This window comes from Anopheles arabiensis (genome assembly GCF_016920715.1).
Source record: "Anopheles arabiensis isolate DONGOLA chromosome X unlocalized genomic scaffold, AaraD3 X_pericentromeric_contig0035, whole genome shotgun sequence".
NCBI classification, from domain to species: domain Eukaryota; kingdom Metazoa; phylum Arthropoda; class Insecta; order Diptera; family Culicidae; genus Anopheles; species Anopheles arabiensis.
This window is the reverse complement of record NW_024412113.1, coordinates 21121-45860: the sequence shown is the minus strand read 5'-3', so window position 1 is coordinate 45860 and position 24740 is coordinate 21121. Positions and strand designations below refer to the sequence as shown.

The following is a 24740-nucleotide window of genomic DNA, read 5'->3' as shown; positions in this document are numbered from 1 at the left end:
ACGTCGCCTTGCGTTTCACGTTGGCCGTCCACTGCAACTCAAGTGGGGGCCCGGCTGGCCCTTCAATCTGATACTCGCTGCTAGGGTAACTTCAGCGTCAATGATGATCCTTCATCCAGAAATTGCGTGCGTGTCTCGCACTCGCTTGTTCAACGCTTGCACAACCCGGGCCACAGGACACAGGAGAATCTCGATCGACAAGGCTTTGTTACGTGGTTTGCGGCACAGCTTCATCTGCGTTACAATCTCAATACGTTCCATGGGAGACATGCGCTTCGCATCATTCTCTTAGCGTATGATCCGTGTTCGATCCAACGAAGGTAGGGAGTTTCAATTTGCGATGGCGAGAAACCCGATCGCGCACGAATCGCGCAGCTCATTCGCCTCCTCGAACACGAACCATCTGAATTTAGCATCATCTATCGGTCCTGTTTTGCATTTCGCAATCAACTCTGGGGCTGTTTTGGACCCATAACCTTTCTCCATTTCGTGATTGTTCTGCAGTTTGTGGCAACCGTTCTTCCTTCCGTCAGCACCGTGAATGCCTGTTTGGCACCTTCAATGAAGGCTTCTGTAATCCAATCGGTGTGTGATGATATGTGAGAAAGAAAAGCTGCCCGCTTTTGCAGAACAGTGATGGAATAGGACTGGACTATAAAGGCCCCGATAGAATGCCTCAGAGCAGTACGGTAAAGAGGAGCCAGAGACTTTCGAAGACACTATTTCTATTCGATAAAATATTTTTGGAACAACCCAAGCTTTAAGGTTGTTTGGTGTGAAATATTTTACATTTCCCTGATATTTCGTTTTAGTTGTCCATTTTTGTAGGCCATTTTTGATTCCGGACTGAAGTTCTTTCCTCTACATTCGGTGGCCTATCAAAATTTGTGTTCGTGGATCGGCGTCGGCAGTGGAAAACATCCCCACAATGTACGTTTGAAGTTGATGCTATCCGGCGAGAAAGAGTTGAAAATTGCAATCATTGCAAACTCGAAAATTAACTCGTTTTATATAGGCATTTGTACATTTCAATTTATTCCAATGCTACACGTGTATTTTTACATGGCCTCAATCTTACACTAAAGTACAATAAATACATATTTATTTCCCTTCAACCCCCATAGCATCAAATGTACGTGTAGCTCCGTTGAGCAAACGCTTGGTGTCCCACTGACCGTCCTCTTTGGTTAGGCCGCTGGTGAGTCTGACAACACCAGAGGCCAACATCCAGTGGCGCCACGAGGAGGCAGAGGATCGGATTTGGCCACCGTCCCAGCATCGGGCTGTTCCTTCACGGCGCCTTATACTGGGGTGACTTACACGTCACTTTACGAAAGCTGGAACGAAGAGAGAGAGAGAGAGAAAGAGAAAGAAGAAAAGAAATTAGGTGCTGGTTTAGCAGCCAAACCGGTTCCAATCGAAATGCAAATCGTGCTGCATGGAATGTTGGCGCAGCAGATTCCGGAACATCCGCTTCAGCTCGGTATAGTCCGGCGCGTCGCAGAATTCCATCTGCAACGCGTACTCGGTCAACCGCTGAAACTCAGCCGGCAGTCCTCTACACAGCTCGCTAGGCGTAATGCGCAACTTCAGAAGCAATGCCTCGTCCGGATCAAATCGCTCCTCGGTACCATACCACGGTAGGCCACCGCGGAGCAAAAACACCAGCATGTAGGCGAGTGACAAAATGTCATCTCGCCTGCTCGGTGTATACTCCAGATGAGCGAACACTGGTGCAAACTCGATCGTTCCGGCGAACGGGAAAAACGCATCCTGCGCTATGTGTTCCCCCCGTGCGTGGGTGCCGATACGGCTCGGCAAGACCGAAGTCGATCAAGTGCAGCGTCTTGCGGGTCGTTCCGCGACCCAGCAGGACATTGTCCGGCTTCAGGTCGCGGTGAACGTACCCCAGCTCGTGGAATGTTTCCAGCCTGTCGAGCAGTTGCAGCGCTAGCTGCGAAACCGTCTTCAGACCGAAGCGTCCTCCGCACAAGTTCAGTAAGTCCTGCAGTGATGGCCCCAGGCGCTCCAAAACCAGCACGTCGCGTTTGCGATACGTACCGGCGTCGATGAGTCTGGGCCATCCACGAGCCTTCGGCAGCCGCGCATAGATCCGGCGCTCCGTGGCGAGCAGGAGCCGGTCCACCTCTTTGCTGGCCATTTTCATCACCACCGGCTGCTTGGAGCGGGCATGGCTGCCCACCAACACCGTGCCGCAGCCACCAGCATCGAATTCGCCTTCAATCCGATAGGTGGAGAGATTCACCACCATCAAGGACTCCGGCGAACTAGAATTGGGCGCACGTCCTTCTCTAATCGACATGTTCGATTCTCTTTGGCCACCTGCGAAATGTAACTGGAAGCAACAGCAGAATCAATTTTTCGCAAAAACACTCGAAAAAACCGTTAAAAGTGAGAGCGAACGAAAACACGTCACCTTGCGTTTACTCGTAGTGAGGATATAACCTGATGCATAAGTGTGGTTTACATATATAGCCTTTGGTTGGGTGATGTTCACATGTGTACTACGATCGAAACAGCAACTTGACAGATTACGCATTTTCGGCTGGTAACCATCTAGTTACCTGTGGTGTGTGGGTTTTGGAAAACGCATCCAAGTGTTGTTACATTTCCAGGTCCGATTTTGGTTCATTTCGTCGTACCGGTGTCCTGGCCTGGCGTAGCCTGTGCGAGTTCTGTGCAGATCCTGTGTCGCGTCCTGTGTGCTTCTTTTATTGGGTTTTTCTTTTCTACGGTTTTTTTTTGTACGGGTAAAAGTGATGGTTTTCTGGGACAGTGGCGCTCAGCCGCCACCGTGCGTCTCCATGAGAATGCGTCAAAGTGGTGGACGCTTTTATCTCCGAAACAGGATCAACATCAAAGCATCAACCGGCGGCAGAATTTAAAAAAGAACTTATTACCCAGGCTGGATGGACGCAAGCCTTTAAAGTATGAATGCAAAAGTATTGAAAACCTCGCCCGGATTGGAACTTTAGAGAACTAAAAAAAAAAAAAACATGAAATTGGTTTGTGAACATTAACATTTAATCGCGTAGCGAAAACGTTTACTTTTTTTTTTTTTTGCAGGGAGAGTCTTCCAAACACGCGGATGTGTGCCTTTGATGGAAACGGTTTATTGCGCGGATTACACCTTATTAATTACACCTCGTAAAATGGTACCCGTTTTTCGGTCGCGATGTCGAGATGCCGCCGAGATATGAAGCGTGCGAATTTGCGAATTGCGATGGCGAGAAATCACCCGATCGCGCACGAATCGCGCAGCTCATTCGCCTCCTCGAACACGAACCAATGTCCCAATGTCCAGCGTCATCTATCGGCGAGATTTAGTACTATTCAGAACCGCTGCTTCTTTTACTGTCAACCGAAGCTCTACGCAAGGTGGATGCAATCCGAGATCAGGTGAGGACAAAGACGAAGACGAAGACTAAGAAATCATTAATTTATTTGCTATTTTCACCTTTATTCCGCATCATCTACGAGACACACATGGACACACGAGGACAATTGCAGTAAGTATTGCCTGATTTTGTATCTCTGATGTTTGTTCAATAAAATGAATAAATACAAAAATGCACTTGCCTATAAGCAAGAAAGAAAGTGTTCTGTTTGCTATACTTTTTGAAACCAACGGTGTGTAGCGGGTTTAAAATGACACCAAAGTCCCCCCAACTATGGTGACCCACCCAAGGTGGATTTTAAAAATATCAGGTGGTGGACTCTAGTGCATTTTGACAATTCGTCACTTGACGTAAGGTCCCCAGGATTCAAACTTTGTTTACATTAATTAAATTTGTTCATATAATTTATCTACCCCATTTTTTCGAAAAAAAAAATTCTTTAAAAATATATGTTGGACTTGGTGAGTATTTCTTATTTAACATTGAAACATACATTAAAGTGTGTTATTTTGTGTTATTCTGTGAATTTATTCTAGAATTCTTTGTGTTTTCGACATTTTTGATGACAAAAATTAAGAAATCATTATTTTTTTTCAATTTTTACATTAATTCCTCATTATCTACGAGCCGCATGGCCGGAATTTACTTGAGATTAGAACTCATGCTAGCATGATTTTAAATTTCGTGCATAAACAAACCATCAAATCTTTTGTATATATTTATTACGTTTTTTCGATAAAATCAATAGACACACTAAAATGCACCTAATAACAAATCGAAATCTGTTATATTTGCTAAGCTTTGTGTGCGGAAACCAATGGTCAACGGTTCTAAAATGACGTAAAGTCCCTCAACTATGGCGACCCCCCAAAGGCCCCCCTAATCCACCACCTGATATTTTTAATCCACCTTGGCTACAACGGGACAAGTTCAACAACAACTGTCATCGTTTTTCCCGATTCACTTTACACTTTCCGTGATCACATGCGCTTTCCGTGCTCAGATGCGCTTTCCGTGCGCGGCCGTGTAGCGGTGGAGTGTTTGCGCGATGGGTGTTGTGGATCGTACGTACTGCTGCTGCCGCTGGAATTGTCGTAAGGATTGCTGCTACCGGTGGCATTCGGCCGTCATAGCAGCTGCTCATAGACACCGCTGTGCTGCTGCAGGATGCCCTGGTCCTGGTACGTCGACGCTGCCTTTCCCGCTGCTTGTGTGTTTGGTGGTGCATACTATCTCACCACCCGGTATCGTCACTCGCCTGATGGTGTTTCCCTTTTGTGTCCCGTAAACAGCCCATCCCAACATCGTCCTCACCGCAATCGGTCACCCAGATTGAGGCTCCAGCGGTGGAAGTAGTAGGAGCACATTCTCCAAGCCGATTGGGATTTTCCAAGCCTGGTTCTCGGTGTACCATCCTCCTGATGTTCCGCTGGCCGATCCTGTACGTAATCATTCGAACTTGTCAGTGTGGGATAATGAATATTTTGTTGTGGCAAACTTAGCTGTTGAAACCGTCGCCGTGAACGACCGCTCTCCCCCGCGTGCAGCAATCTCCAGGCTCCAGGTCAAACGTGAAGCTGAAACGTCGCCTTGCGTTTCACGTTGGCCGTCCACTGCAACTCAAGTGGGGGCCCGGCTGGCCCTTCAATCTGATACTCGCTGCTAGGGTAACTTCAGCGTCAATGATGATCCTTCATCCAGAAATTGCGTGCGTGTCTCGCACTCGCTTGTTCAACGCTTGCACAACCCGGGCCACAGGACACAGGAGAATCTCGATCGACAAGGCTTTGTTACGTGGTTTGCGGCACAGCTTCATCTGCGTTACAATCTCAATACGTTCCATGGGAGACATGCGCTTCGCATCATTCTCTTAGCGTATGATCCGTGTTCGATCCAACGAAGGTAGGGAGTTTCAATTTGCGATGGCGAGAAACCCGATCGCGCACGAATCGCGCAGCTCATTCGCCTCCTCGAACACGAACCATCTGAATTTAGCATCATCTATCGGTCCTGTTTTGCATTTCGCAATCAACTCTGGGGCTGTTTTGGACCCATAACCTTTCTCCATTTCGTGATTGTTCTGCAGTTTGTGGCAACCGTTCTTCCTTCCGTCAGCACCGTGAATGCCTGTTTGGCACCTTCAATGAAGGCTTCTGTAATCCAATCGGTGTGTGATGATATGTGAGAAAGAAAGCTGCCCGCTTTTGCAGAACAGTGATGGAATAGGACTGGACTATAAAGGCCCCGATAGAATGCCTCAGAGCAGTACGGTAAAGAGGAGCCAGAGACTTTCGAAGACACTATTTCTATTCGATAAAATATTTTTGGAACAACCCAAGCTTTAAGGTTGTTTGGTGTGAAATATTTTACATTTCCCTGATATTTCGTTTTAGTTGTCCATTTTTGTAGGCCATTGATTCTGGACTGAAGTTCTTTCCTCTACATTCGGTTGCAGATGTGGACATCGCTACTAAACCGGGGTAAGAATGCTTCAGACAAATGGCGAGTAGCAGCAAATGAATTATCTCGATTATCTAAGCGTCGACGGAGAAACGTTCTCTTCCGCTACACGCATTCTAATCTCGATGTAAATTGAAGTGTTCGATGGCTTTTTCCATCACGAATCACATGTGAAACCGAATCACAAAAATTCGGTTCATTTTCCGGAGGCCGTTTTCAAATGACAGCCCGTGGCGCGTTCTGCAGAAGGACTTTGACTCCGATTTTGAGTAACGAGTGTTGATCGTACCTACGCAAATGGTCGTACCAAATTTGGTCTACTAGCCGCGCCCTATCCAACGAGGGATAACAATGGATCCGGGAAGGGGGATAGAACATTCACACACCTGTGTGTAAAACGGTGAAAATTTCACACAAAATCACGTTTTTGACTGGAAGAGTCGTGCTGAGTGGTTCCTAGGAGGACACGTTTGTGAGACAAAAGTTGCACAACTTGTACCGACGCGTCTGTCGCTGCCTGATATAGCTTTGTATTAGCTTCCGTTCGAAAGCAATTTGACGGTTTTCCTTCCTGCAGTATGGAACAGGGAGGGCGGGAGGAGGGCAATACCCCACCGTCGGATAGTACTTGGCGAGAGCTTTCCTTCGATGCCCCGCACGCACGCCCTTATATAAGCTCGCGTTCGAAAGCTATGCTCATGTAAAGGTGGCCTATCAAAATTTGTGTTCGTGGATCGGCGTCGGCAGTGGAAAACATCCCCACAATGTACGTTTGAAGTTGATGCTATCCGGCGAGAAAGAGTTGAAAATTGCAATCATTGCAAACTCGAAAATTAACTCGTTTTATATAGGCATTTGTACATTTCAATTTATTCCAATGCTACACGTGTATTTTTACATGGCCTCAATCTTACACTAAAATACAATAAATACATATTTATTTCCCTTCAACCCCCATAGCATCAAATGTACGTGTAGCTCCGTTGAGCAAACGCTTGGTGTCCCACTGACCGTCCTCTTTGGTTAGGCCGCTGGTGAGTCTGACAACACCAGAGGCCAACATCCAGTGGCGCCACGAGGAGGCAGAGGATCGGATTTGGCCACCGTCCCAGCATCGGGCTGTTCCTTCACGGCGCCTTATACTGGGGTGACTTACACGTCACTTTACGAAAGCTGGAACGAAGAGAGAGAGAGAGAGAGAGAAGAAAAGAAATTAGGTGCTGGTTTAGCAGCCAAACCGGTTCCAATCGAAATGCAAATCGTGCTGCATGGAATGCTGGCGCAGCAGATTCCGGAACATCCGCTTCAGCTCGGTATAGTCCGGCGCGTCGCAGAATTCCATCTGCAACGCGTACTCGGTCAACCGCTGAAACTCAGCCGGCAGTCCTCTACACAGCTCGCTAGGCGTAATGCGCAACTTCAGAAGCAGTGCCTCGTCCGGATCAAATCGCTCCTCGGTACCATACCACGGTAGGCCTCCGCGGAGCAAAAACACCAGCATGTAGGCGAGTGACAAAATGTCATCTCGCCTGCTCGGTGTATACTCCAGATGAGCGAACACTGGTGCAAACTCGATCGTTCCGGCGAACGGGAAAAACGCATCCTGCGCTATGTGTTCCCCCGTGCGTGGGTGCCGATACGGCTCGGCAAGACCGAAGTCGATCAAGTGCAGCGTCTTGCGGGTCGTTCCGCGACCCAGCAGGACATTGTCCGGCTTCAGGTCGCGGTGAACGTACCCCAGCTCGTGGAATGTTTCCAGCCTGTCGAGCAGTTGCAGCGCTAGCTGCGAAACCGTCTTCAGACCGAAGCGTCCTCCGCACAAGTTCAGTAAGTCCTGCAGTGATGGCCCCAGGCGCTCCAAAACCAGCACGTCGCGTTTGCGATACGTACCGGCGTCGATGAGTCTGGGCCATCCACGAGCCTTCGGCAGCCGCGCATAGATCCGGCGCTCCGTGGCGAGCAGAAGCCGGTCCACCTCTTTGCTGGCCATTTTCATCACCACCGGCTGCTTGGAGCGGGCATGGCTGCCCACCAACACCGTGCCGCAGCCACCAGCATCGAATTCGCCTTCAATCCGATAGGTGGAGAGATTCACCACCATCAAGGACTCCGGCGAACTAGAATTGGGCGCACGTCCTTCTCTAATCGACATGTTCGATTCTCTTTGGCCACCTGCGAAATGTAACTAGAAGCAACAGCAGAATCAATTTTTCGCAAAAACACTCGAAAAAACCGTTAAAAGTGAGAGCGAGCGAAAACACGTCACCTTGCGTTTACTCGTAGTGAGGATATAACCTGATGCATAAGTGTGGTTTACATATATAGCCTTTGGTTGGGTGATGTTCACATGTGTACTACGATCGAAACAGCAACTTGACAGATTACGCATTTTTTCGGCTGTTAACCATCTAGTTACCTGTGGTGTGTGGGTTTTGAAAACGCATCCAAGTGTTGTTACATTTCCAGGTCCGATTTTGGTTCATTTCGTCGTACCGGTGTCCTGGCCTGGCGTAGCCTGTGCGAGTTCTGTGCAGATCCTGTGTCGCGTCCTGTGTGCTTCTTTTATTGGGTTTTTTCTTTTTTACGGCTTTTTTGTACGGGTAAAAGTGATAAGGTTTTCTGGGACAGTGGCGCTCAGCATCGTTCCCTTCATCCTGTAACAACCGGTAGGCATTTGTTTACATCGTTTAAATAATGTTTTGTTGTAATTTCAGTCCGTGGAGATGAAAAGCCAGACCAACAGCCAGCAGCTGTATCACACCCGCCACCGTGCGTCTCCATGAGAATGCGTCAAAGTGGTGGACGCTTTTATCTCCGAAACAGGATCAACATCAAAGCATCAACCGGCGGCAGAATTTAAAAAGAACTTACATATTACCCAGGCTGGATGGACGCAAGCCTTTAAAGTATGAATGCAAAAGTATTGAAAACCTCGCCCGGATTGGAACTTTAGAGAACTAAAAAAAACATGAAATTGGTTTGTGAACATTAACATTTAATCGCGTAGCGAAAACGTTTACTTTTTTTTTTGCAGGGAGAGTCTTCCAAACACGCGGATGTGTGCCTTTGATGGAAACGGTTTATTGCGCGGATTCTAATTACACCTCGTAAAATGGTACCCGTTTTTCGGTCGCGATGTCGAGATGCCGCCGAGATATGAAGCGTGCGAATTTGCGAATTGCGATGGCGAGAAATCACCCGATCGCGCACGAATCGCACAGCTCATTCGCCTCCTCCAACACGAACCAATGTCCCAATGTCCAGCGTCATCTATCGGCGAGATTTAGTACTACTCAGAACCGCTGCATCTTTTACTGTCAACCGAAGCTCTACGCAAGGTGGATGCAATCCGAGATCAGGTGAGGACAGATAGAGACGAAGACTAAGAAATCATTAATTTATTTGCTATTTTCACCTTTATTCCGCATCATCTACGAGACACACATGGACACACGAGGACAATTGCAGTAAGTATTGCCTGATTTTGTATCTCTGATGTTTGTTCAATAAAATGAATAAATACAAAAATGCACTTGCCTATAAGCAAGAAAGAAATTTTTTCTGTTTGCTATACTTTTTGGAAACCAACGGTGTGTAGCGGGTTTAAAATGACACCAAAGTCCCCCCAACTATGGCGACCCACCCAAGGTGAATTTAAAACTATCAGGTGGTGGACTCTAGTGCATTTTGACAATTCGTCACTTGACGTAAGGTCCCCAGGATTCAAACTTTGTTTACATTAATTAAATTTGTTCATATAATTTATCTACCCCATTTTTTCGAAAAAAAAAATTCTTTAAAAATATATGTTGGACTTGGTGAGTATTTCTTATTTAACATTGAAACATACATTAAAGTGTGTTATTTTGTGTTATTCTGTGAATTTATTCTAGAATTCTTTGTGTTTTCGACATTTTTGATGACAAAAATTAAGAAATCATTATTTTTTTTCAATTTTTACATTAATTCCTCATTATCTACGAGCCGCATGGCCGGAATTTACTTGACATTAGAACTCATGCATGATTTTAAATTTCGTGCATAAACAAATCATCAAATCTTTTGTATATATTTATTACGTTTTTTCGATAAAATCAATAGACACACTAAAATGCACCTAATAACAAATCGAAATCTGTTATATTTGCTAAGCTTTGTGTGCGGAAACCAATGGTCAACGGTTCTAAAATGACGTAAAGTCCCTCAACTATGGCGACCCCCCAAAGGCCCCCCTAATCCACCACCTGATATTTTTAATCCTTGGCTACAACGGGACAAGTTCAACAACAACTGTCATCGTTTTTTCCCGATTAACTTTACACTTTCCGTGATCACATGCGCTTTCCGTGCTCAGATGCGCTTTCCGTGCGCGGCCGTGTAGCGGTGGAGTAATTGCGCGATGGGTGTTGTGGATCGTACGTACTGCTGCTGCCGCTGGAATTGTCGTAAGGATGGCTGCTACCGGTGGCATTCGGCCGTCATAGCAGCTGCTCATAGACACCGCTGTGCTGCTGCAGGATGCCCTGGTCCTGGTACGTCGACGCTGCCTTTCCCGCTGCTTGTGTGTTTGGTGGTGCATACTATCTCACCACCCGGTATCGTCACTCGCCTGATGGTGTTTCCCTTTTGTGTCCCGTAAACAGCCCATCCCAACATCGTCCTCACCGCAATCGGTCACCCAGATTGAGGCTCCAGCGGTGGAAGTAGTAGGAGCACATTCTCCAAGCCGATTGGGATTTTCCAAGCCTGGTTCTCGGTGTACCATCCTCCTGATGTTCCGCTGGCCGATCCTGTACGTAATCATTCGAACTTGTCAGTGTGGGATAATGAATATTTTGTTGTGGCAAACTTAGCTGTTGAAACCGTCGCCGTGAACGACCGCTCTCCCCCGCGTGCAGCAATCTCCAGGCTCCAGGTCAAACGTGAAGCTGAAACGTCGCCTTGCGTTTCACGTTGGCCGTCCACTGCAACTCAAGTGGGGGCCCGGCTGGCCCTTCAATCTGATACTCGCTGCTAGGGTAACTTCAGCGTCAATGATGATCCTTCATCCAGAAATTGCGTGCGTGTCTCGCACTCGCTTGTTCAACGCTTGCACAACCCGGGCCACAGGACACAGGAGAATCTCGATCGACAAGGCTTTGTTACGTGGTTTGCGGCACAGCTTCATCTGCGTTACAATCTCAATACGTTCCATGGGAGACATGCGCTTCGCATCATTCTCTTAGCGTATGATCCGTGTTCGATCCAACGAAGGTAGGGAGTTTCAATTTGCGATGGCGAGAAACCCGATCGCGCACGAATCGCGCAACTCATTCGCCTCCTCGAACACGAACCATCTGAATTTAGCATCATCTATCGGCTCTGTTTTGCATTTCCCAATCAACTCTGGGGCTGTTTTGGACCCATAACCTTTCTCCATTTCGTGATTGTTCTGCAGTTTGTGGCAACCGTTCTTCCTTCCGTCAGCACCGTGAATGCCTGTTTGGCACCTTCAATGAAGGCTTCTGTAATCCAATCGGTGTGTGATGATATGTGAGAAAGAAAGCTGCCCGCTTTTGCAGAACAGTGATGGAATAGGACTGGACTATAAAGGCCCCGATAGAATGCCTCAGAGCAGTACGGTAAAGAGGAGCCAGAGACTTTCGAAGACACTATTTCTATTCGATAAAATATTTTTGGAACAACCCAAGCTTTAAGGTTGTTTGGTGTGAAATATTTTACATTTCCCTGATATTTCGTTTTAGTTGTCCATTTTTGTAGGCCATTGATTCCGGACTGAAGTTCTTTCCTCTACATTCGGTTGCAGATGTGGACATCGCTACTAAACCGGGGTAAGAATGCTTCAGACAAATGGCGAGTAGCAGCAAATGAATTATCTCGATTATCTAAGCGTCGACGGAGAAACGTTCTCTTCCGCTACACGCATTCTAATCTCGATGTAAATTGAAGTGTTCGATGGCTTTTTCCATCACGAATCACATGTGAAACCGAATCACAAAAATTCGGTTCATTTTCCGGAGGCCGTTTTCAAATGACAGCCCGTGGCGCGTTCTGCAGAAGGACTTTGACTCCGATTTTGAGTAACGAGTGTTGATCGTACCTACGCAAATGGTCGTACCAAATTTGGTCTACTAGCCGCGCCCTATCCAACGAGGGATAACAATGGATCCGGGAAGGGGGATAGAACATTCACACACCTGTGTGTAAAACGGTGAAAATTTCACACAAAATCACGTTTTTGACTGGAAGAGTCGTGCTGAGTGGTTCCTAGGAGGACACGTTTGTGAGACAAAAGTTGCACAACTTGTACCGACGCGTCTGTCGCTGCCTGATATAGCTTTGTATTAGCTTCCGTTCGAAAGCAATTTGACGGTTTTCCTTCCTGCAGTATGGAACAGGGAGGGCGGGAGGAGGGCAATACCCCACCGTCGGATAGTACTTGGCGAGAGCTTTCCTTCGATGCCCCGCACGCACGCCCTTATATAAGCTCGCGTTCGAAAGCTATGCTCATGTAAAGGTGGCCTATCAAAATTTGTGTTCGTGGATCGGCGTCGGCAGTGGAAAACATCCCCACAATGTACGTTTGAAGTTGATGCTATCCGGCGAGAAAGAGTTGAAAATAGCAATCATTGCAAACTCGAAAATTAACTCGTTTTATATAGGCATTTGTACATTTCAATTTATTCCAATGCTACACGTGTATTTTTACATGGCCTCAATCTTACACTAAAGTACAATAAATACATATTTATTTCCCTTCAACCCCCATAGCATCAAATGTACGTGTAGCTCCGTTGAGCAAACGCTTGGTGTCCCACTGACCGTCCTCTTTGGTTAGGCCGCTGGTGAGTCTGACAACACCAGAGGCCAACATCCAGTGGCGCCACGAGGAGGCAGAGGATCGGATTTGGCCACCGTCCCAGCATCGGGCTGTTCCTTCTCGGCGCCTTATACTGGGGTGACTTACACGTCACTTTACGAAAGCTGGAACGAAGAGAGAGAGAGAGAAAGAGAAAGAAGAAAAGAAATTAGGTGCTGGTTTAGCAGCCAAACCGGTTCCAATCGAAATGCAAATCGTGCTGCATGGAATGTTGGCGCAGCAGATTCCGGAACATCCGCTTCAGCTCGGTATAGTCCGGCGCGTCGCAGAATTCCATCTGCAACGCGTACTCGGTCAACCGCTGAAACTCAGCCGGCAGTCCTCTACACAGCTCGCTAGGCGTAATGCGCAACTTCAGAAGCAATGCCTCGTCCGGATCAAATCGCTCCTCGGTACCATACCACGGTAGGCCACCGCGGAGCAAAAACACCAGCATGTAGGCGAGTGACAAAATGTCATCTCGCCTGCTCGGTGTATACTCCAGATGAGCGAACACTGGTGCAAACTCGATCGTTCCGGCGAACGGGAAAAACGCATCCTGCGCTATGTGTTCCCCCGTGCGTGGGTGCCGATACGGCTCGGCAAGACCGAAGTCGATCAAGTGCAGCGTCTTGCGGGTCGTTCCGCGACCCAGCAGGACATTGTCCGGCTTCAGGTCGCGGTGAACGTACCCCAGCTCGTGGAATGTTTCCAGCCTGTCGAGCAGTTGCAGCGCTAGCTGCGAAACCGTCTTCAGACCGAAGCGTCCTCCGCACAAGTTCAGTAAGTCCTGCAGTGATGGCCCCAGGCGCTCCAAAACCAGCACGTCGCGTTTGCGATACGTACCGGCGTCGATGAGTCTGGGCCATCCACGAGCCTTCGGCAGCCGCGCATAGATCCGGCGCTCCGTGGCGAGCAGAAGCCGGTCCACCTCTTTGCTGGCCATTTTCATCACCACCGGCTGCTTGGAGCGGGCATGGCTGCCCACCAACACCGTGCCGCAGCCACCAGCATCGAATTCGCCTTCAATCCGATAGGTGGAGAGATTCACCACCATCAAGGACTCCGGCGAACTAGAATTGGGCGCACGTCCTTCTCTAATCGACATGTTCGATTCTCTTTGGCCACCTGCGAAATGTAACTAGAAGCAACAGCAGAATCAATTTTTCGCAAAAACACTCGAAAAAACCGTTAAAAGTGAGAGCGAACGAAAACACGTCACCTTGCGTTTACTCGTAGTGAGGATATAACCTGATGCATAAGTGTGGTCTACATATATAGCCTTTGGTTGGGTGATGTTCACATGTGTACTACGATCGAAACAGCAACTTGACAGATTACGCATTTTTTCGGCTGTTAACCATCTAGTTACCTGTGGTGTGTGGGTTTTGAAAACGCATCCAAGTGTTGTTACATTTTCAGGTCCGATTTTGGTTCATTTCGTCGTACCGGTGTCCTGGCCTGGCGTAGCCTGTGCGAGTTCTGTGCAGATCCTGTGTCGCGTCCTGTGTGCTTCTTTTATTGGGTTTTTTCTTTTTTACGGCTTTTTTGTACGGGTAAAAGTGATAAGGTTTTCTGGGACAGTGGCGCTCAGCATCGTTCCCTTCATCCTGTAACAACCGGTAGGCATTTGTTTACATCGTTTAAATAATGTTTTGTTGTAATTTCAGTCCGTGGAGATGAAAAGCCAGACCAACAGCCAGCAGCTGTATCACACCCGCCACCGTGCGTCTCCATGAGAATGCGTCAAAGTGGTGGACGCTTTTATCTCCGAAACAGGATCAACATCAAAGCATCAACCGGCGGCAGAATTTAAAAAGAACTTACATATTACCCAGGCTGGATGGACGCAAGCCTTTAAAGTATGAATGCAAAAGTATTGAAAACCTCGCCCGGATTGGAACTTTAGAGAACTAAAAAAAAACATGAAATTGGTTTGTGAACATTAACATTTAATCGCGTAGCGAAAACGTTTACTTTTTTTTTTTTTTGCAGGGAGAGTCTTCCAAACACGCGGATGTGTGCCTTTGATGGAAACGGTTTATTGCGCGGATTCTAATTACACCTCGTAAAATGGTACCCGTTTTTCGGTCGCGATGTCGAGATGCCGCCGAGATATGAAGCGTGCGAATTTGCGAATTGCGATGGCGAGAAATCACCCGATCGCGCACGAATCGCACAGCTCATTCGCCTCCTCCAACACGAACCAATGTCCCAATGTCCAGCGTCATCTATCGGCGAGATTTAGTACTACTCAGAACCGCTGCATCTTTTACTGTCAACCGAAGCTCTACGCAAGGTGGATGCAATCCGAGATCAGGTGAGGACAGATAGAGACGAAGACTAAGAAATCATTAATTTATTTGCTATTTTCACCTTTATTCCGCATCATCTACGAGACACACATGGACACACGAGGACAATTGCAGTAAGTATTGCCTGATTTTGTATCTCTGATGTTTGTTCAATAAAATGAATAAATACAAAAATGCACTTGCCTATAAGCAAGAAAGAAATTTTTTCTGTTTGCTATACTTTTGAAACCAACGGTGTGTAGCGGGTTTAAAATGACACCAAAGTCCCCCCAACTATGGCGACCCACCCAAGGTGAATTTAAAACTATCAGGTGGTGGACTCTAGTGCATTTTGACAATTCGTCACTTGACGTAAGGTCCCCAGGATTCAAACTTTGTTTACATTAATTAAATTTGTTCATATAATTTATCTACCCCATTTTTTCGAAAAAAAAAATTCTTTAAAAATATATGTTGGACTTGGTGAGTATTTCTTATTTAACATTGAAACATACATTAAAGTGTGTTATTTTGTGTTATTCTGTGAATTTATTCTAGAATTCTTTGTGTTTTCGACATTTTTGATGATAAAAATTAAGAAATCATTATTTTTTTCAATTTTTACATTAATTCCTCATTATCTACGAGCCGCATGGCCGCAATTTACTTGACATTAGAACTCATGCATGATTTTAAATTTCGTGCATAAACAAATCATCAAATCTTTTGTATATATTTATTACGTTTTTTCGATAAAATCAATCGACACACTAAAATGCACATAATAACAAATCGAAATCTGTTATATTTGCTAAGCTTTGTGTGCGGAAACCAATGGTCAACGGTTCTAAAATGACGTAAAGTCCCTCAACTATGGCGACCCCCCAAAGGCCCCCCTAATCCACCACCTGATATTTTTAATCCTTGGCTACAACGGGACAAGTTCAACAACAACTGTCATCGTTTTTTCCCGATTAACTTTACACTTTCCGTGATCACATGCGCTTTCCGTGCTCAGATGCGCTTTCGTGCGCGGCCGTGTAGCGGTGGAGTAGTCTGCGCGATGGGTGTTGTGGATCGTACGTACTGCTGCTGCCGCTGGAATTGTCGTAAGGATGGCTGCTACCGGTGGCATTCGGCCGTCATAGCAGCTGCTCATAGACACCGCTGTGCTGCTGCAGGATGCCCTGGTCCTGGTACGTCGACGCTGCCTTTCCCGCTGCTTGTGTGTTTGGTGGTGCATACTATCTCACCACCCGGTATCGTCACTCGCCTGATGGTGTTTCCCTTTTGTGTCCCGTAAACAGCCCATCCCAACATCGTCCTCACCGCAATCGGTCACCCAGATTGAGGCTCCAGCGGTGGAAGTAGTAGGAGCACATTCTCCAAGCCGATTGGGATTTTCCAAGCCTGGTTCTCGGTGTACCATCCTCCTGATGTTCCGCTGGCCGATCCTGTACGTAATCATTCGAACTTGTCAGTGTGGGATAATGAATATGTTGTTGTGGCAAACTTAGCTGTTGAAACCATCGCCGTGAACGACCGCTCTCCCCGCGTGCAGCAATCTCCAGGCTCCAGGTCAAACGTGAAGCTGAAACGTCGCCTTGCGTTTCACGTTGGCCGTCCACTGCAACTCAAGTGGGGGCCCGGCTGGCCCTTCAATCTGATACTCGCTGCTAGGGTAACTTCAGCGTCAATGATGATCCTTCATCCAGAAATTGCGTGCGTGTCTCGCACTCGCTTGTTCAACGCTTGCACAACCCGGGCCACAGGACACAGGAGAATCTCGATCGACAAGGCTTTGTTACGTGGTTTGCGGCACAGCTTCATCTGCGTTACAATCTCAATACGTTCCATGGGAGACATGCGCTTCGCATCATTCTCTTAGCGTATGATCCGTGTTCGATCCAACGAAGGTAGGGAGTTTCAATTTGCGATGGCGAGAAACCCGATCGCGCACGAATCGCGCAGCTCATTCGCCTCCTCGAACACGAACCATCTGAATTTAGCATCATCTATCGGTCCTGTTTTGCATTTCGCAATCAACTCTGGGGCTGTTTTGGACCCATAACCTTTCTCCATTTCGTGATTGTTCTGCAGTTTGTGGCAACCGTTCTTCCTTCCGTCAGTTCCGTGAATGCCTGTTTGGCACTTTCAATGAAGGCTTCTGTAATCCAATCTGTGTGTGATGATATGTGAGAAAGAAAGCTGCCCGCTTTTGCAGAACAGTGATGGAGTAGGACTGGACTATAAAGGCCCCGATAGAATGCCTCAGAGCAGTACGGTAAAGAGGAGCCAGAGACTTTCGAAGACACTATTTCTATTCGATAAAATATTTTTGGAACAACCCAAGCTTTAAGGTTGTTTGGTGTGAAATATTTTACATTTCCCTGATATTTCGTTTTAGTTGTCCATTTTTGTAGGCCATTGATTCCGGACTTAAGTTCTTTCCTCTACATTCGGTTGCAGATGTGGACATCGCTACTAAACCGGGGTAAGAATGCTTCAGACAAATGGCGAGTAGCAGCAAATGAATTATCTCGATTATCTAAGCGTCGACGGAGAAACGTTCTCTTCCGCTACACGCATTCTAATCTCGATGTAAATTGAAGTGTTCGATGGCTTTTTCCATCACGAATCACATGTGAAACCGAATCACAAAAATTCGGTTCATTTTCCGGAGGCCGTTTTCAAATGACAGCCCGTGGCGCGTTCTGCAGAAGGACTTTGACTCCGATTTTGAGTAACGAGTGTTGATCGTACCTACGCAAATGGTCGTACCAAATTTGGTCTACTAGCCGCGCCCTATCCAACGAGGGATAACAATGGATCCGGGAAGGGGGATAGAACATTCACACACCTGTGTGTAAAACGGTGAAAATTTCACACAAAATCACGTTTTTGACTGGAAGAGTCGTGCTGAGTGGTTCCTAGGAGGACACGTTTGTGAGACAAAAGTTGCACAACTTGTACCGACGCGTCTGTCGCTGCCTGATATAGCTTTGTATTAGCTTCCGTTCGAAAGCAATTTGACGGTTTTCCTTCCTGCAGTATGGAACAGGGAGGGCGGGAGGAGGGGCAATACCCCACCGTCGGATAGTACTTGGCGAGAGCTTTCCTTCGATGCCCCGCACGCACGCCCTTATATAAGCTCGCGTTCGAAAGCTATGCTCATGTAAAGGTGGCCTATCAAAATTTGTGTTCGTGGATCGGCGTCGGCAGTGGAAAACATCCCCACAATGTACGTTTGAAGTTGATGCTATCCGGCGAGAAAGAGTTGAAAATTGCAATCATTGCAAACTCGAAAATTAACTCGTTTTATATAGGCATTTGTACATTTCAATTTATTCCAATGCTACACGTGTATTTTTACATGGCCTCAATCTTACACTAAAGTACAATAAATACATATTTATTTCCCTTCAACCCCATAGCATCAAATGTACGTGTAGCTCCGTTGAGCAAACGCTTGGTGTCCCACTGACCGTCCTCTTTGGTTAGGCCGCTGGTGAGTCTGACAACACCAGAGGCCAACATCCAGTGGCGCCACGAGGAGGCAGAGGATCGGATTTGGCCACCGTCCCAGCATCGGGCTGTTCCTTCACGGCGCCTTATACTGGGGTGACTTACACGTCACTTTACGAAAGCTGGAACGAAGAGAGAGAGAGAGAGAGAGAAGAAAAGAAATTAGGTGCTGGTTTAGCAGCCAAACCGGTTCCAATCGAAATGCAAATCGTGCTGCATGGAATGTTGGCGCAGCAGATTCCGGAACATCCGCTTCAGCTCGGTATAGTCCGGCGCGTCGCAGAATTCCATCTGCAACGCGTACTCGGTCAACCGCTGAAACTCAGCCGGCAGTCCTCTACACAGCTCGCTAGGCGTAATGCGCAACTTCAGAAGCAGTGCCTCGTCCGGATCAAATCGCTCCTCGGTACCATACCACGGTAGGCCACCGCGGAGCAAAACACCAGCATGTAGGCGAGTGACAAAATGTCATCTCGCCTGCTCGGTGTATACTCCAGATGAGCGAACACTGGTGCAAACTCGATCGTTCCGGCGAACGGGAAAAACGCATCCTGCGCTATGTGTTCCCCGTGCGTGGGTGCCGATACGGCTCGGCAAGACCGAAGTCGATCAAGTGCAGCGTCTTGCGGGTCGTTCCGCGACCCAGCAGGACATTGTCCGGCTTCAGGTCGCGGTGAACGTACCCCAGCTCGTGGAATGTTTCCAGCCTGTCGAGCAGTTGCAGCGCTAGCTGCGAAACCGTCTTCAGACCGAAGCGTCCTCCGCACAAGTTCAGTAAGTCCTGCAGTGATGGCCCCAGGCGCTCCAAAACCAGCACGTCGCGTTTGCGATACGTACCGGCGTCGATGAGTCTGGGCCATCCACGAGCCTTCGGCAGCCGCGCATAGATCCGGCGCTCCGTGGCGAGCAGAAGCCGGTCCACCTCTTTGCTGGCCATTTTCATCACCACCGGCTGCTTGGAGCGGGCATGGCTGCCCACCAACACCGTGCCGCAGCCACCAGCATCGAATTCGCCTTCAATCCGATAGGTGGAGAGATTCACCACCATCAAGGACTCCGGCGAACTAGAATTGGGCGCACGTCCTTCTCTAATCGACATGTTCGATTCTCTTTGGCCACCTGCGAAATGTAACTAGAAGCAACAGCAGAATCAATTTTTCGCAAAAACACTCGAAAAAACCGTTAAAAGTGAGAGCGAACGAAAACACGTCACCTTGCGTTTACTCGTAGTGAGGATATAACCTGATGCATAAGTGTGGTCTACATATATAGCCTTTGGTTGGGTGATGTTCACATGTGTACTACGATCGAAACAGCAACTTGACAGATTACGCATTTTTTCGGCTGTTAACCATCTAGTTACCTGTGGTGTGTGGGTTTTTGAAAACGCATCCAAGTGTTGTTACATTTCCAGGTCCGATTTTGGTTCATTTCGTCGTACCGGTGTCCTGGCCTGGCGTAGCCTGTGCGAGTTCTGTGCAGATCCTGTGTCGCGTCCTGTGTGCTTCTTTTATTGGGTTTTTTCTTTTTTACGGCTTTTTTGTACGGGTAAAAGTGATAAGGTTTTCTGGGACAGTGGCGCTCAGCATCGTTCCCTTCATCCTGTAACAACCGGTAGGCATTTGTTTACATCGTTTAAATAATGTTTTGTTGTAATTTCAGTCCGTGGAGATGAAAAGCCAGACCAACAGCCAGCAGCTGTATCACACCCGCCACCGTGCGTCTCCATGAGAATGCGTCAAAGTGGTGGACGCTTTTATCTCCGAAACAGGATCAACATCAAAGCATCAACCGGCGGCAGAATTTAAAAAGAACTTACATATTACCCAGGCTGGATGGACGCAAGCCTTTAAAGTATGAATGCAAAAGTATTGAAAACCTCGCCCGGATTGGAACTTTAGAGAACTAAAAAAAACATGAAATTGGTTTGTGAACATTAACATTTAATCGCGTAGCGAAAACGTTTACTTTTTTTTTTTTTGCAGGGAGAGTCTTCCAAACACGCGGATGTGTGCCTTTGATGGAAACGGTTTATTGCGCGGATTCTAATTACACCTCGTAAAATGGTACCCGTTTTTCGGTCGCGATGTCGAGATGCCGCCGAGATATGAAGCGTGCGAATTTGCGAATTGCGATGGCGAGAAATCACCCGATCGCGCACGAATCGCACAGCTCATTCGCCTCCTCCAACACGAACCAATGTCCCAATGTCCAGCGTCATCTATCGGCGAGATTTAGTACTACTCAGAACCGCTGCATCTTTTACTGTCAACCGAAGCTCTACGCAAGGTGGATGCAATCCGAGATCAGGTGAGGACAGATAGAGACGAAGACTAAGAAATCATTAATTTATTTGCTATTTTCACCTTTATTCCGCATCATCTACGAGACACACATGGACACACGAGGACAATTGCAGTAAGTATTGCCTGATTTTGTATCTCTGATGTTTGTTCAATAAAATGAATAAATACAAAAATGCACTTGCCTATAAGCAAGAAAGAAATTTTTTCTGTTTGCTATACTTTTGAAACCAACGGTGTGTAGCGGGTTTAAAATGACACCAAAGTCCCCCAACTATGGCGACCCACCCAAGGTGAATTTAAAACTATCAGGTGGTGGACTCTAGTGCATTTTGACAATTCGTCACTTGACGTAAGGTCCCCAGGATTCAAACTTTGTTTACATTAATTAAATTTGTTCATATAATTTATCTACCCCATTTTTTCGAATAAATAAATTCTTTAAAAATATATTTTGGACTTGGTGAGTATTTCTTATTTAACATTGAAACATACATTAAAGTGTGTTATTTTGTGTTATTCTGTGAATTTATTCTAGAATTCTTTGTGTTTTCGACATTTTTGATGATAAAAATTAAGAAATCATTATTTTTTTCAATTTTTACATTAATTCCTCATTATCTACGAGCCGCATGGCCGCAATTTACTTGACATTAGAACTCATGCATGATTTTAAATTTCGTGCATAAACAAATCATCAAATCTTTTGTATATATTTATTACGTTTTTTCGATAAAATCAATCGACACACTAAAATGCACATAATAACAAATCGAAATCTGTTATATTTGCTAAGCTTTGTGTGCGGAAACCAATGGTCAACGGTTCTAAAATGACGTAAAGTCCCTCAACTATGGCGACCCCCCAAAGGCCCCCCTAATCCACCACCTGATATTTTGAATCCACCTTGGCTAGAACGGGACAAGTTCAACAACAACTGTCATCGTTTTTCCCGATTCACTTTACACTTTCCGTGATCACATGCGCTTTCCGTGCTCAGATGCGCTTTCCGTGCGCGGCCGTGTAGCGGTGGAGTGTTTGCGCGATGGGTGTTGTGGATCGTACGTACTGCTGCTGCCGCTGGAATTGTCGTAAGGATTGCTGCTACCGGTGGCATTCGGCCGTCATAGCAGCTGCTCATAGACACCGCTGTGCTGCTGCAGGATGCCCTGGTCCTGGTACGTCGACGCTGCCTTTCCCGCTGCTTGTGTGTTTGGTGGTGCATACTATCTCACCACCCGGTATCGTCACTCGCCTGATGGTGTTTCCCTTTTGTGTCCCGTAAACAGCCCATCCCAACATCGTCCTCACCGCAATCGGTCACCCAGATTGAGGCTCCAGCGGTGGAAGTAGTAGGAGCACATTCTCCAAGCCGATTGGGATTTTCCAAGCCTGGTTCTCGGTGTACCATCCTCCTGATGTTCCGCTGGCCGATCCTGTACGTAATCATTCGAACTTGTCAGTGTGGGATAATGAATATGTTGTTGTGGCAAACTTAGCTGTTGAAACCATCGCCGTGAACGACCGCTCTCCCCGCGTGCAGCAATCTCCAGGCTCCAGGTCAAACGTGAAGCTGAAACGTCGCCTTGCGTTTCACGTTGGCCGTCCACTGCAACTCAAGTGGGGCCCGGCTGGCCCTTCAATCTGATACTCGCTGCTAGGGTAACTTCAGCGTCAATGATGATCCTTCATCCAGAAATTGCGTGCGTGTCTCGCACTCGCTTGTTCAACGCTTGCACAACCCGGGCCACAGGACACAGGAGAATCTCGATCGACAAGGCTTTGTTACGTGGTTTGCGGCACAGCTTCATCTGCGTTACAATCTCAATACGTTCCATGGGAGACATGCGCTTCGCATCATTCTCTTAGCGTATGATCCGTGTTCGATCCAACGAAGGTAGGGAGTTTCAATTTGCGATGGCGAGAAACCCGATCGCGCACGAATCGCGCAGCTCATTCGCCTCCTCGAACACGAACCATCTGAATTTAGCATCATCTATCGGTCCTGTTTTGCATTTCGCAATCAACTCTGGGGCTGTTTTGGACCCATAACCTTTCTCCATTTCGTGATTGTTCTGCAGTTTGTGGCAACCGTTCTTCCTTCCGTCAGTTCCGTGAATGCCTGTTTGGCACTTTCAATGAAGGCTTCTGTAATCCAATCTGTGTGTGATGATATGTGAGAAAGAAAGCTGCCCGCTTTTGCAGAACAGTGATGGAGTAGGACTGGACTATAAAGGCCCCGATAGAATGCCTCAGAGCAGTACGGTAAAGAGGAGCCAGAGACTTTCGAAGACACTATTTCTATTCGATAAAATATTTTTGGAACAACCCAAGCTTTAAGGTTGTTTGGTGTGAAATATTTTACATTTCCCTGATATTTCGTTTTAGTTGTCCATTTTTGTAGGCCATTGATTCCGGACTGAAGTTCTTTCCTCTACATTCGGTTGCAGATGTGGACATCGCTACTAAACCGGGGTAAGAATGCTTCAGACAAATGGCGAGTAGCAGCAAATGAATTATCTCGATTATCTAAGCGTCGACGGAGAAACGTTCTCTTCCGCTACACGCATTCTAATCTCGATGTAAATTGAAGTGTTCGATGGCTTTTTCCATCACGAATCACATGTGAAACCGAATCACAAAAATTCGGTTCATTTTCCGGAGGCCGTTTTCAAATGACAGCCCGTGGCGCGTTCTGCAGAAGGACTTTGACTCCGATTTTGAGTAACGAGTGTTGATCGTACCTACGCAAATGGTCGTACCAAATTTGGTCTACTAGCCGCGCCCTATCCAACGAGGGATAACAATGGATCCGGGAAGGGGGATAGAACATTCACACACCTGTGTGTAAAACGGTGAAAATTTCACACAAAATCACGTTTTTGACTGGAAGAGTCGTGCTGAGTGGTTCCTAGGAGGACACGTTTGTGAGACAAAAGTTGCACAACTTGTACCGACGCGTCTGTCGCTGCCTGATATAGCTTTGTATTAGCATCCGTTCGAAAGCAATTTGACGGTTTTCCTTCCTGCAGTATGGAACAGGGAGGGCGGGAGGAGGGGCAATACCCCACCGTCGGATAGTACTTGGCGAGAGCTTTCCATCGATGCCCCGCACGCACGCCCTTATATAAGCTCGCGTTCGAAAGCTATGCTCATGTAAAGGTGGCCTATCAAAATTTGTGTTCGTGGATCGGCGTCGGCAGTGGAAAACATCCCCACAATGTACGTTTGAAGTTGATGCTATCCGGCGAGAAAGAGTTGAAAATTGCAATCATTGCAAACTCGAAAATTAACTCGTTTTATATAGGCATTTGTACATTTCAATTTATTCCAATGCTACACGTGTATTTTTACATGGCCTCAATCTTACACTAAAGTACAATAAATACATATTTATTTCCCTTCAACCCCCATAGCATCAAATGTACGTGTAGCTCCGTTGAGCAAACGCTTGGTGTCCCACTGACCGTCCTCTTTGGTTAGGCCGCTGGTGAGTCTGACAACACCAGAGGCCAACATCCAGTGGCGCCACGAGGAGGCAGAGGATCGGATTTGGCCACCGTCCCAGCATCGGGCTGTTCCTTCACGGCGCCTTATACTGGGGTGACTTACACGTCACTTTACGAAAGCTGGAACGAAGAGAGAGAGAGAGAGAGAGAAGAAAAGAAATTAGGTGCTGGTTTAGCAGCCAAACCGGTTCCAATCGAAATGCAAATCGTGCTGCATGGAATGTTGGCGCAGCAGATTCCGGAACATCCGCTTCAGCTCGGTATAGTCCGGCGCGTCGCAGAATTCCATCTGCAACGCGTACTCGGTCAACCGCTGAAACTCAGCCGGCAGTCCTCTACACAGCTCGCTAGGCGTAATGCGCAACTTCAGA

General features: G+C 47.1%; 4 protein-coding genes and 2 long non-coding RNA genes across 6 annotated transcripts; 2 read left to right on the top strand and 4 right to left on the bottom strand.

Annotated features, from left to right (window-relative positions):
• Window positions 1-1395: 1395 nt before the first annotated feature.
• On the bottom strand, window positions 1396-2272 carry LOC120908193 (casein kinase 1-like protein 5). Its single transcript, XM_040319147.1, has 2 exons — window positions 1812-2272; window positions 1396-1699 (listed from the first exon to the last, which is right to left on the bottom strand). Exons 1-2 carry the CDS (start codon window positions 2270-2272, stop codon window positions 1396-1398), a joined length of 765 nt encoding a protein of 254 aa, XP_040175081.1.
• Window positions 2273-7104: 4832 nt separating this feature from the next.
• LOC120908191 (casein kinase I-like) lies at window positions 7105-7980 on the bottom strand. The gene has a single exon (XM_040319146.1). It carries the CDS (start codon window positions 7978-7980, stop codon window positions 7105-7107), a length of 876 nt encoding a protein of 291 aa, XP_040175080.1.
• A 763-nt stretch (window positions 7981-8743) lies between these two features.
• On the top strand, window positions 8744-9420 carry LOC120908206. The gene is made up of 3 exons (XR_005741075.1): window positions 8744-8856; window positions 8914-9238; window positions 9318-9420. It is a non-coding gene; the product is annotated as an uncharacterized LOC120908206 (long non-coding RNA).
• A 3499-nt stretch (window positions 9421-12919) lies between these two features.
• On the bottom strand, window positions 12920-13795 carry LOC120908190 (casein kinase I-like). Its single transcript, XM_040319145.1, has one exon. The coding sequence runs from the start codon at window positions 13793-13795 to the stop codon at window positions 12920-12922; it is 876 nt and encodes a 291-aa protein (XP_040175079.1).
• Window positions 13796-14558: 763 nt separating this feature from the next.
• LOC120908204 lies at window positions 14559-15240 on the top strand. Its single transcript, XR_005741073.1, has 3 exons — window positions 14559-14672; window positions 14734-15058; window positions 15138-15240. It is a non-coding gene; the product is annotated as an uncharacterized LOC120908204 (long non-coding RNA).
• A 3873-nt stretch (window positions 15241-19113) lies between these two features.
• LOC120908189 (casein kinase I-like) lies at window positions 19114-19605 on the bottom strand. The gene has a single exon (XM_040319144.1). It carries the CDS (start codon window positions 19603-19605, stop codon window positions 19114-19116), a length of 492 nt encoding a protein of 163 aa, XP_040175078.1.
• Between the last annotated feature and the right edge of the window lie 5135 nt (window positions 19606-24740).

Excerpts from the sequence above, each read along its gene's own strand:
- LOC120908193 (XM_040319147.1), bottom strand. The coding sequence starts at position 2,272 with ATGGTGGTGAATCTCTCCACCTATCGGATTGAAGGCGAATTCGATGCT. Across the intron at positions 1,700-1,811 it reads GACTTCGGTCTTGCCGAGCC|GCGAGATGACATTTTGTCAC; the intron begins GTATCGGCACCC and ends TACACCGAGCAG.
- LOC120908191 (XM_040319146.1), bottom strand. The coding sequence starts at position 7,980 with ATGGTGGTGAATCTCTCCACCTATCGGATTGAAGGCGAATTCGATGCT.
- LOC120908190 (XM_040319145.1), bottom strand. The coding sequence starts at position 13,795 with ATGGTGGTGAATCTCTCCACCTATCGGATTGAAGGCGAATTCGATGCT.
- LOC120908189 (XM_040319144.1), bottom strand. The coding sequence starts at position 19,605 with ATGGTGGTGAATCTCTCCACCTATCGGATTGAAGGCGAATTCGATGCT.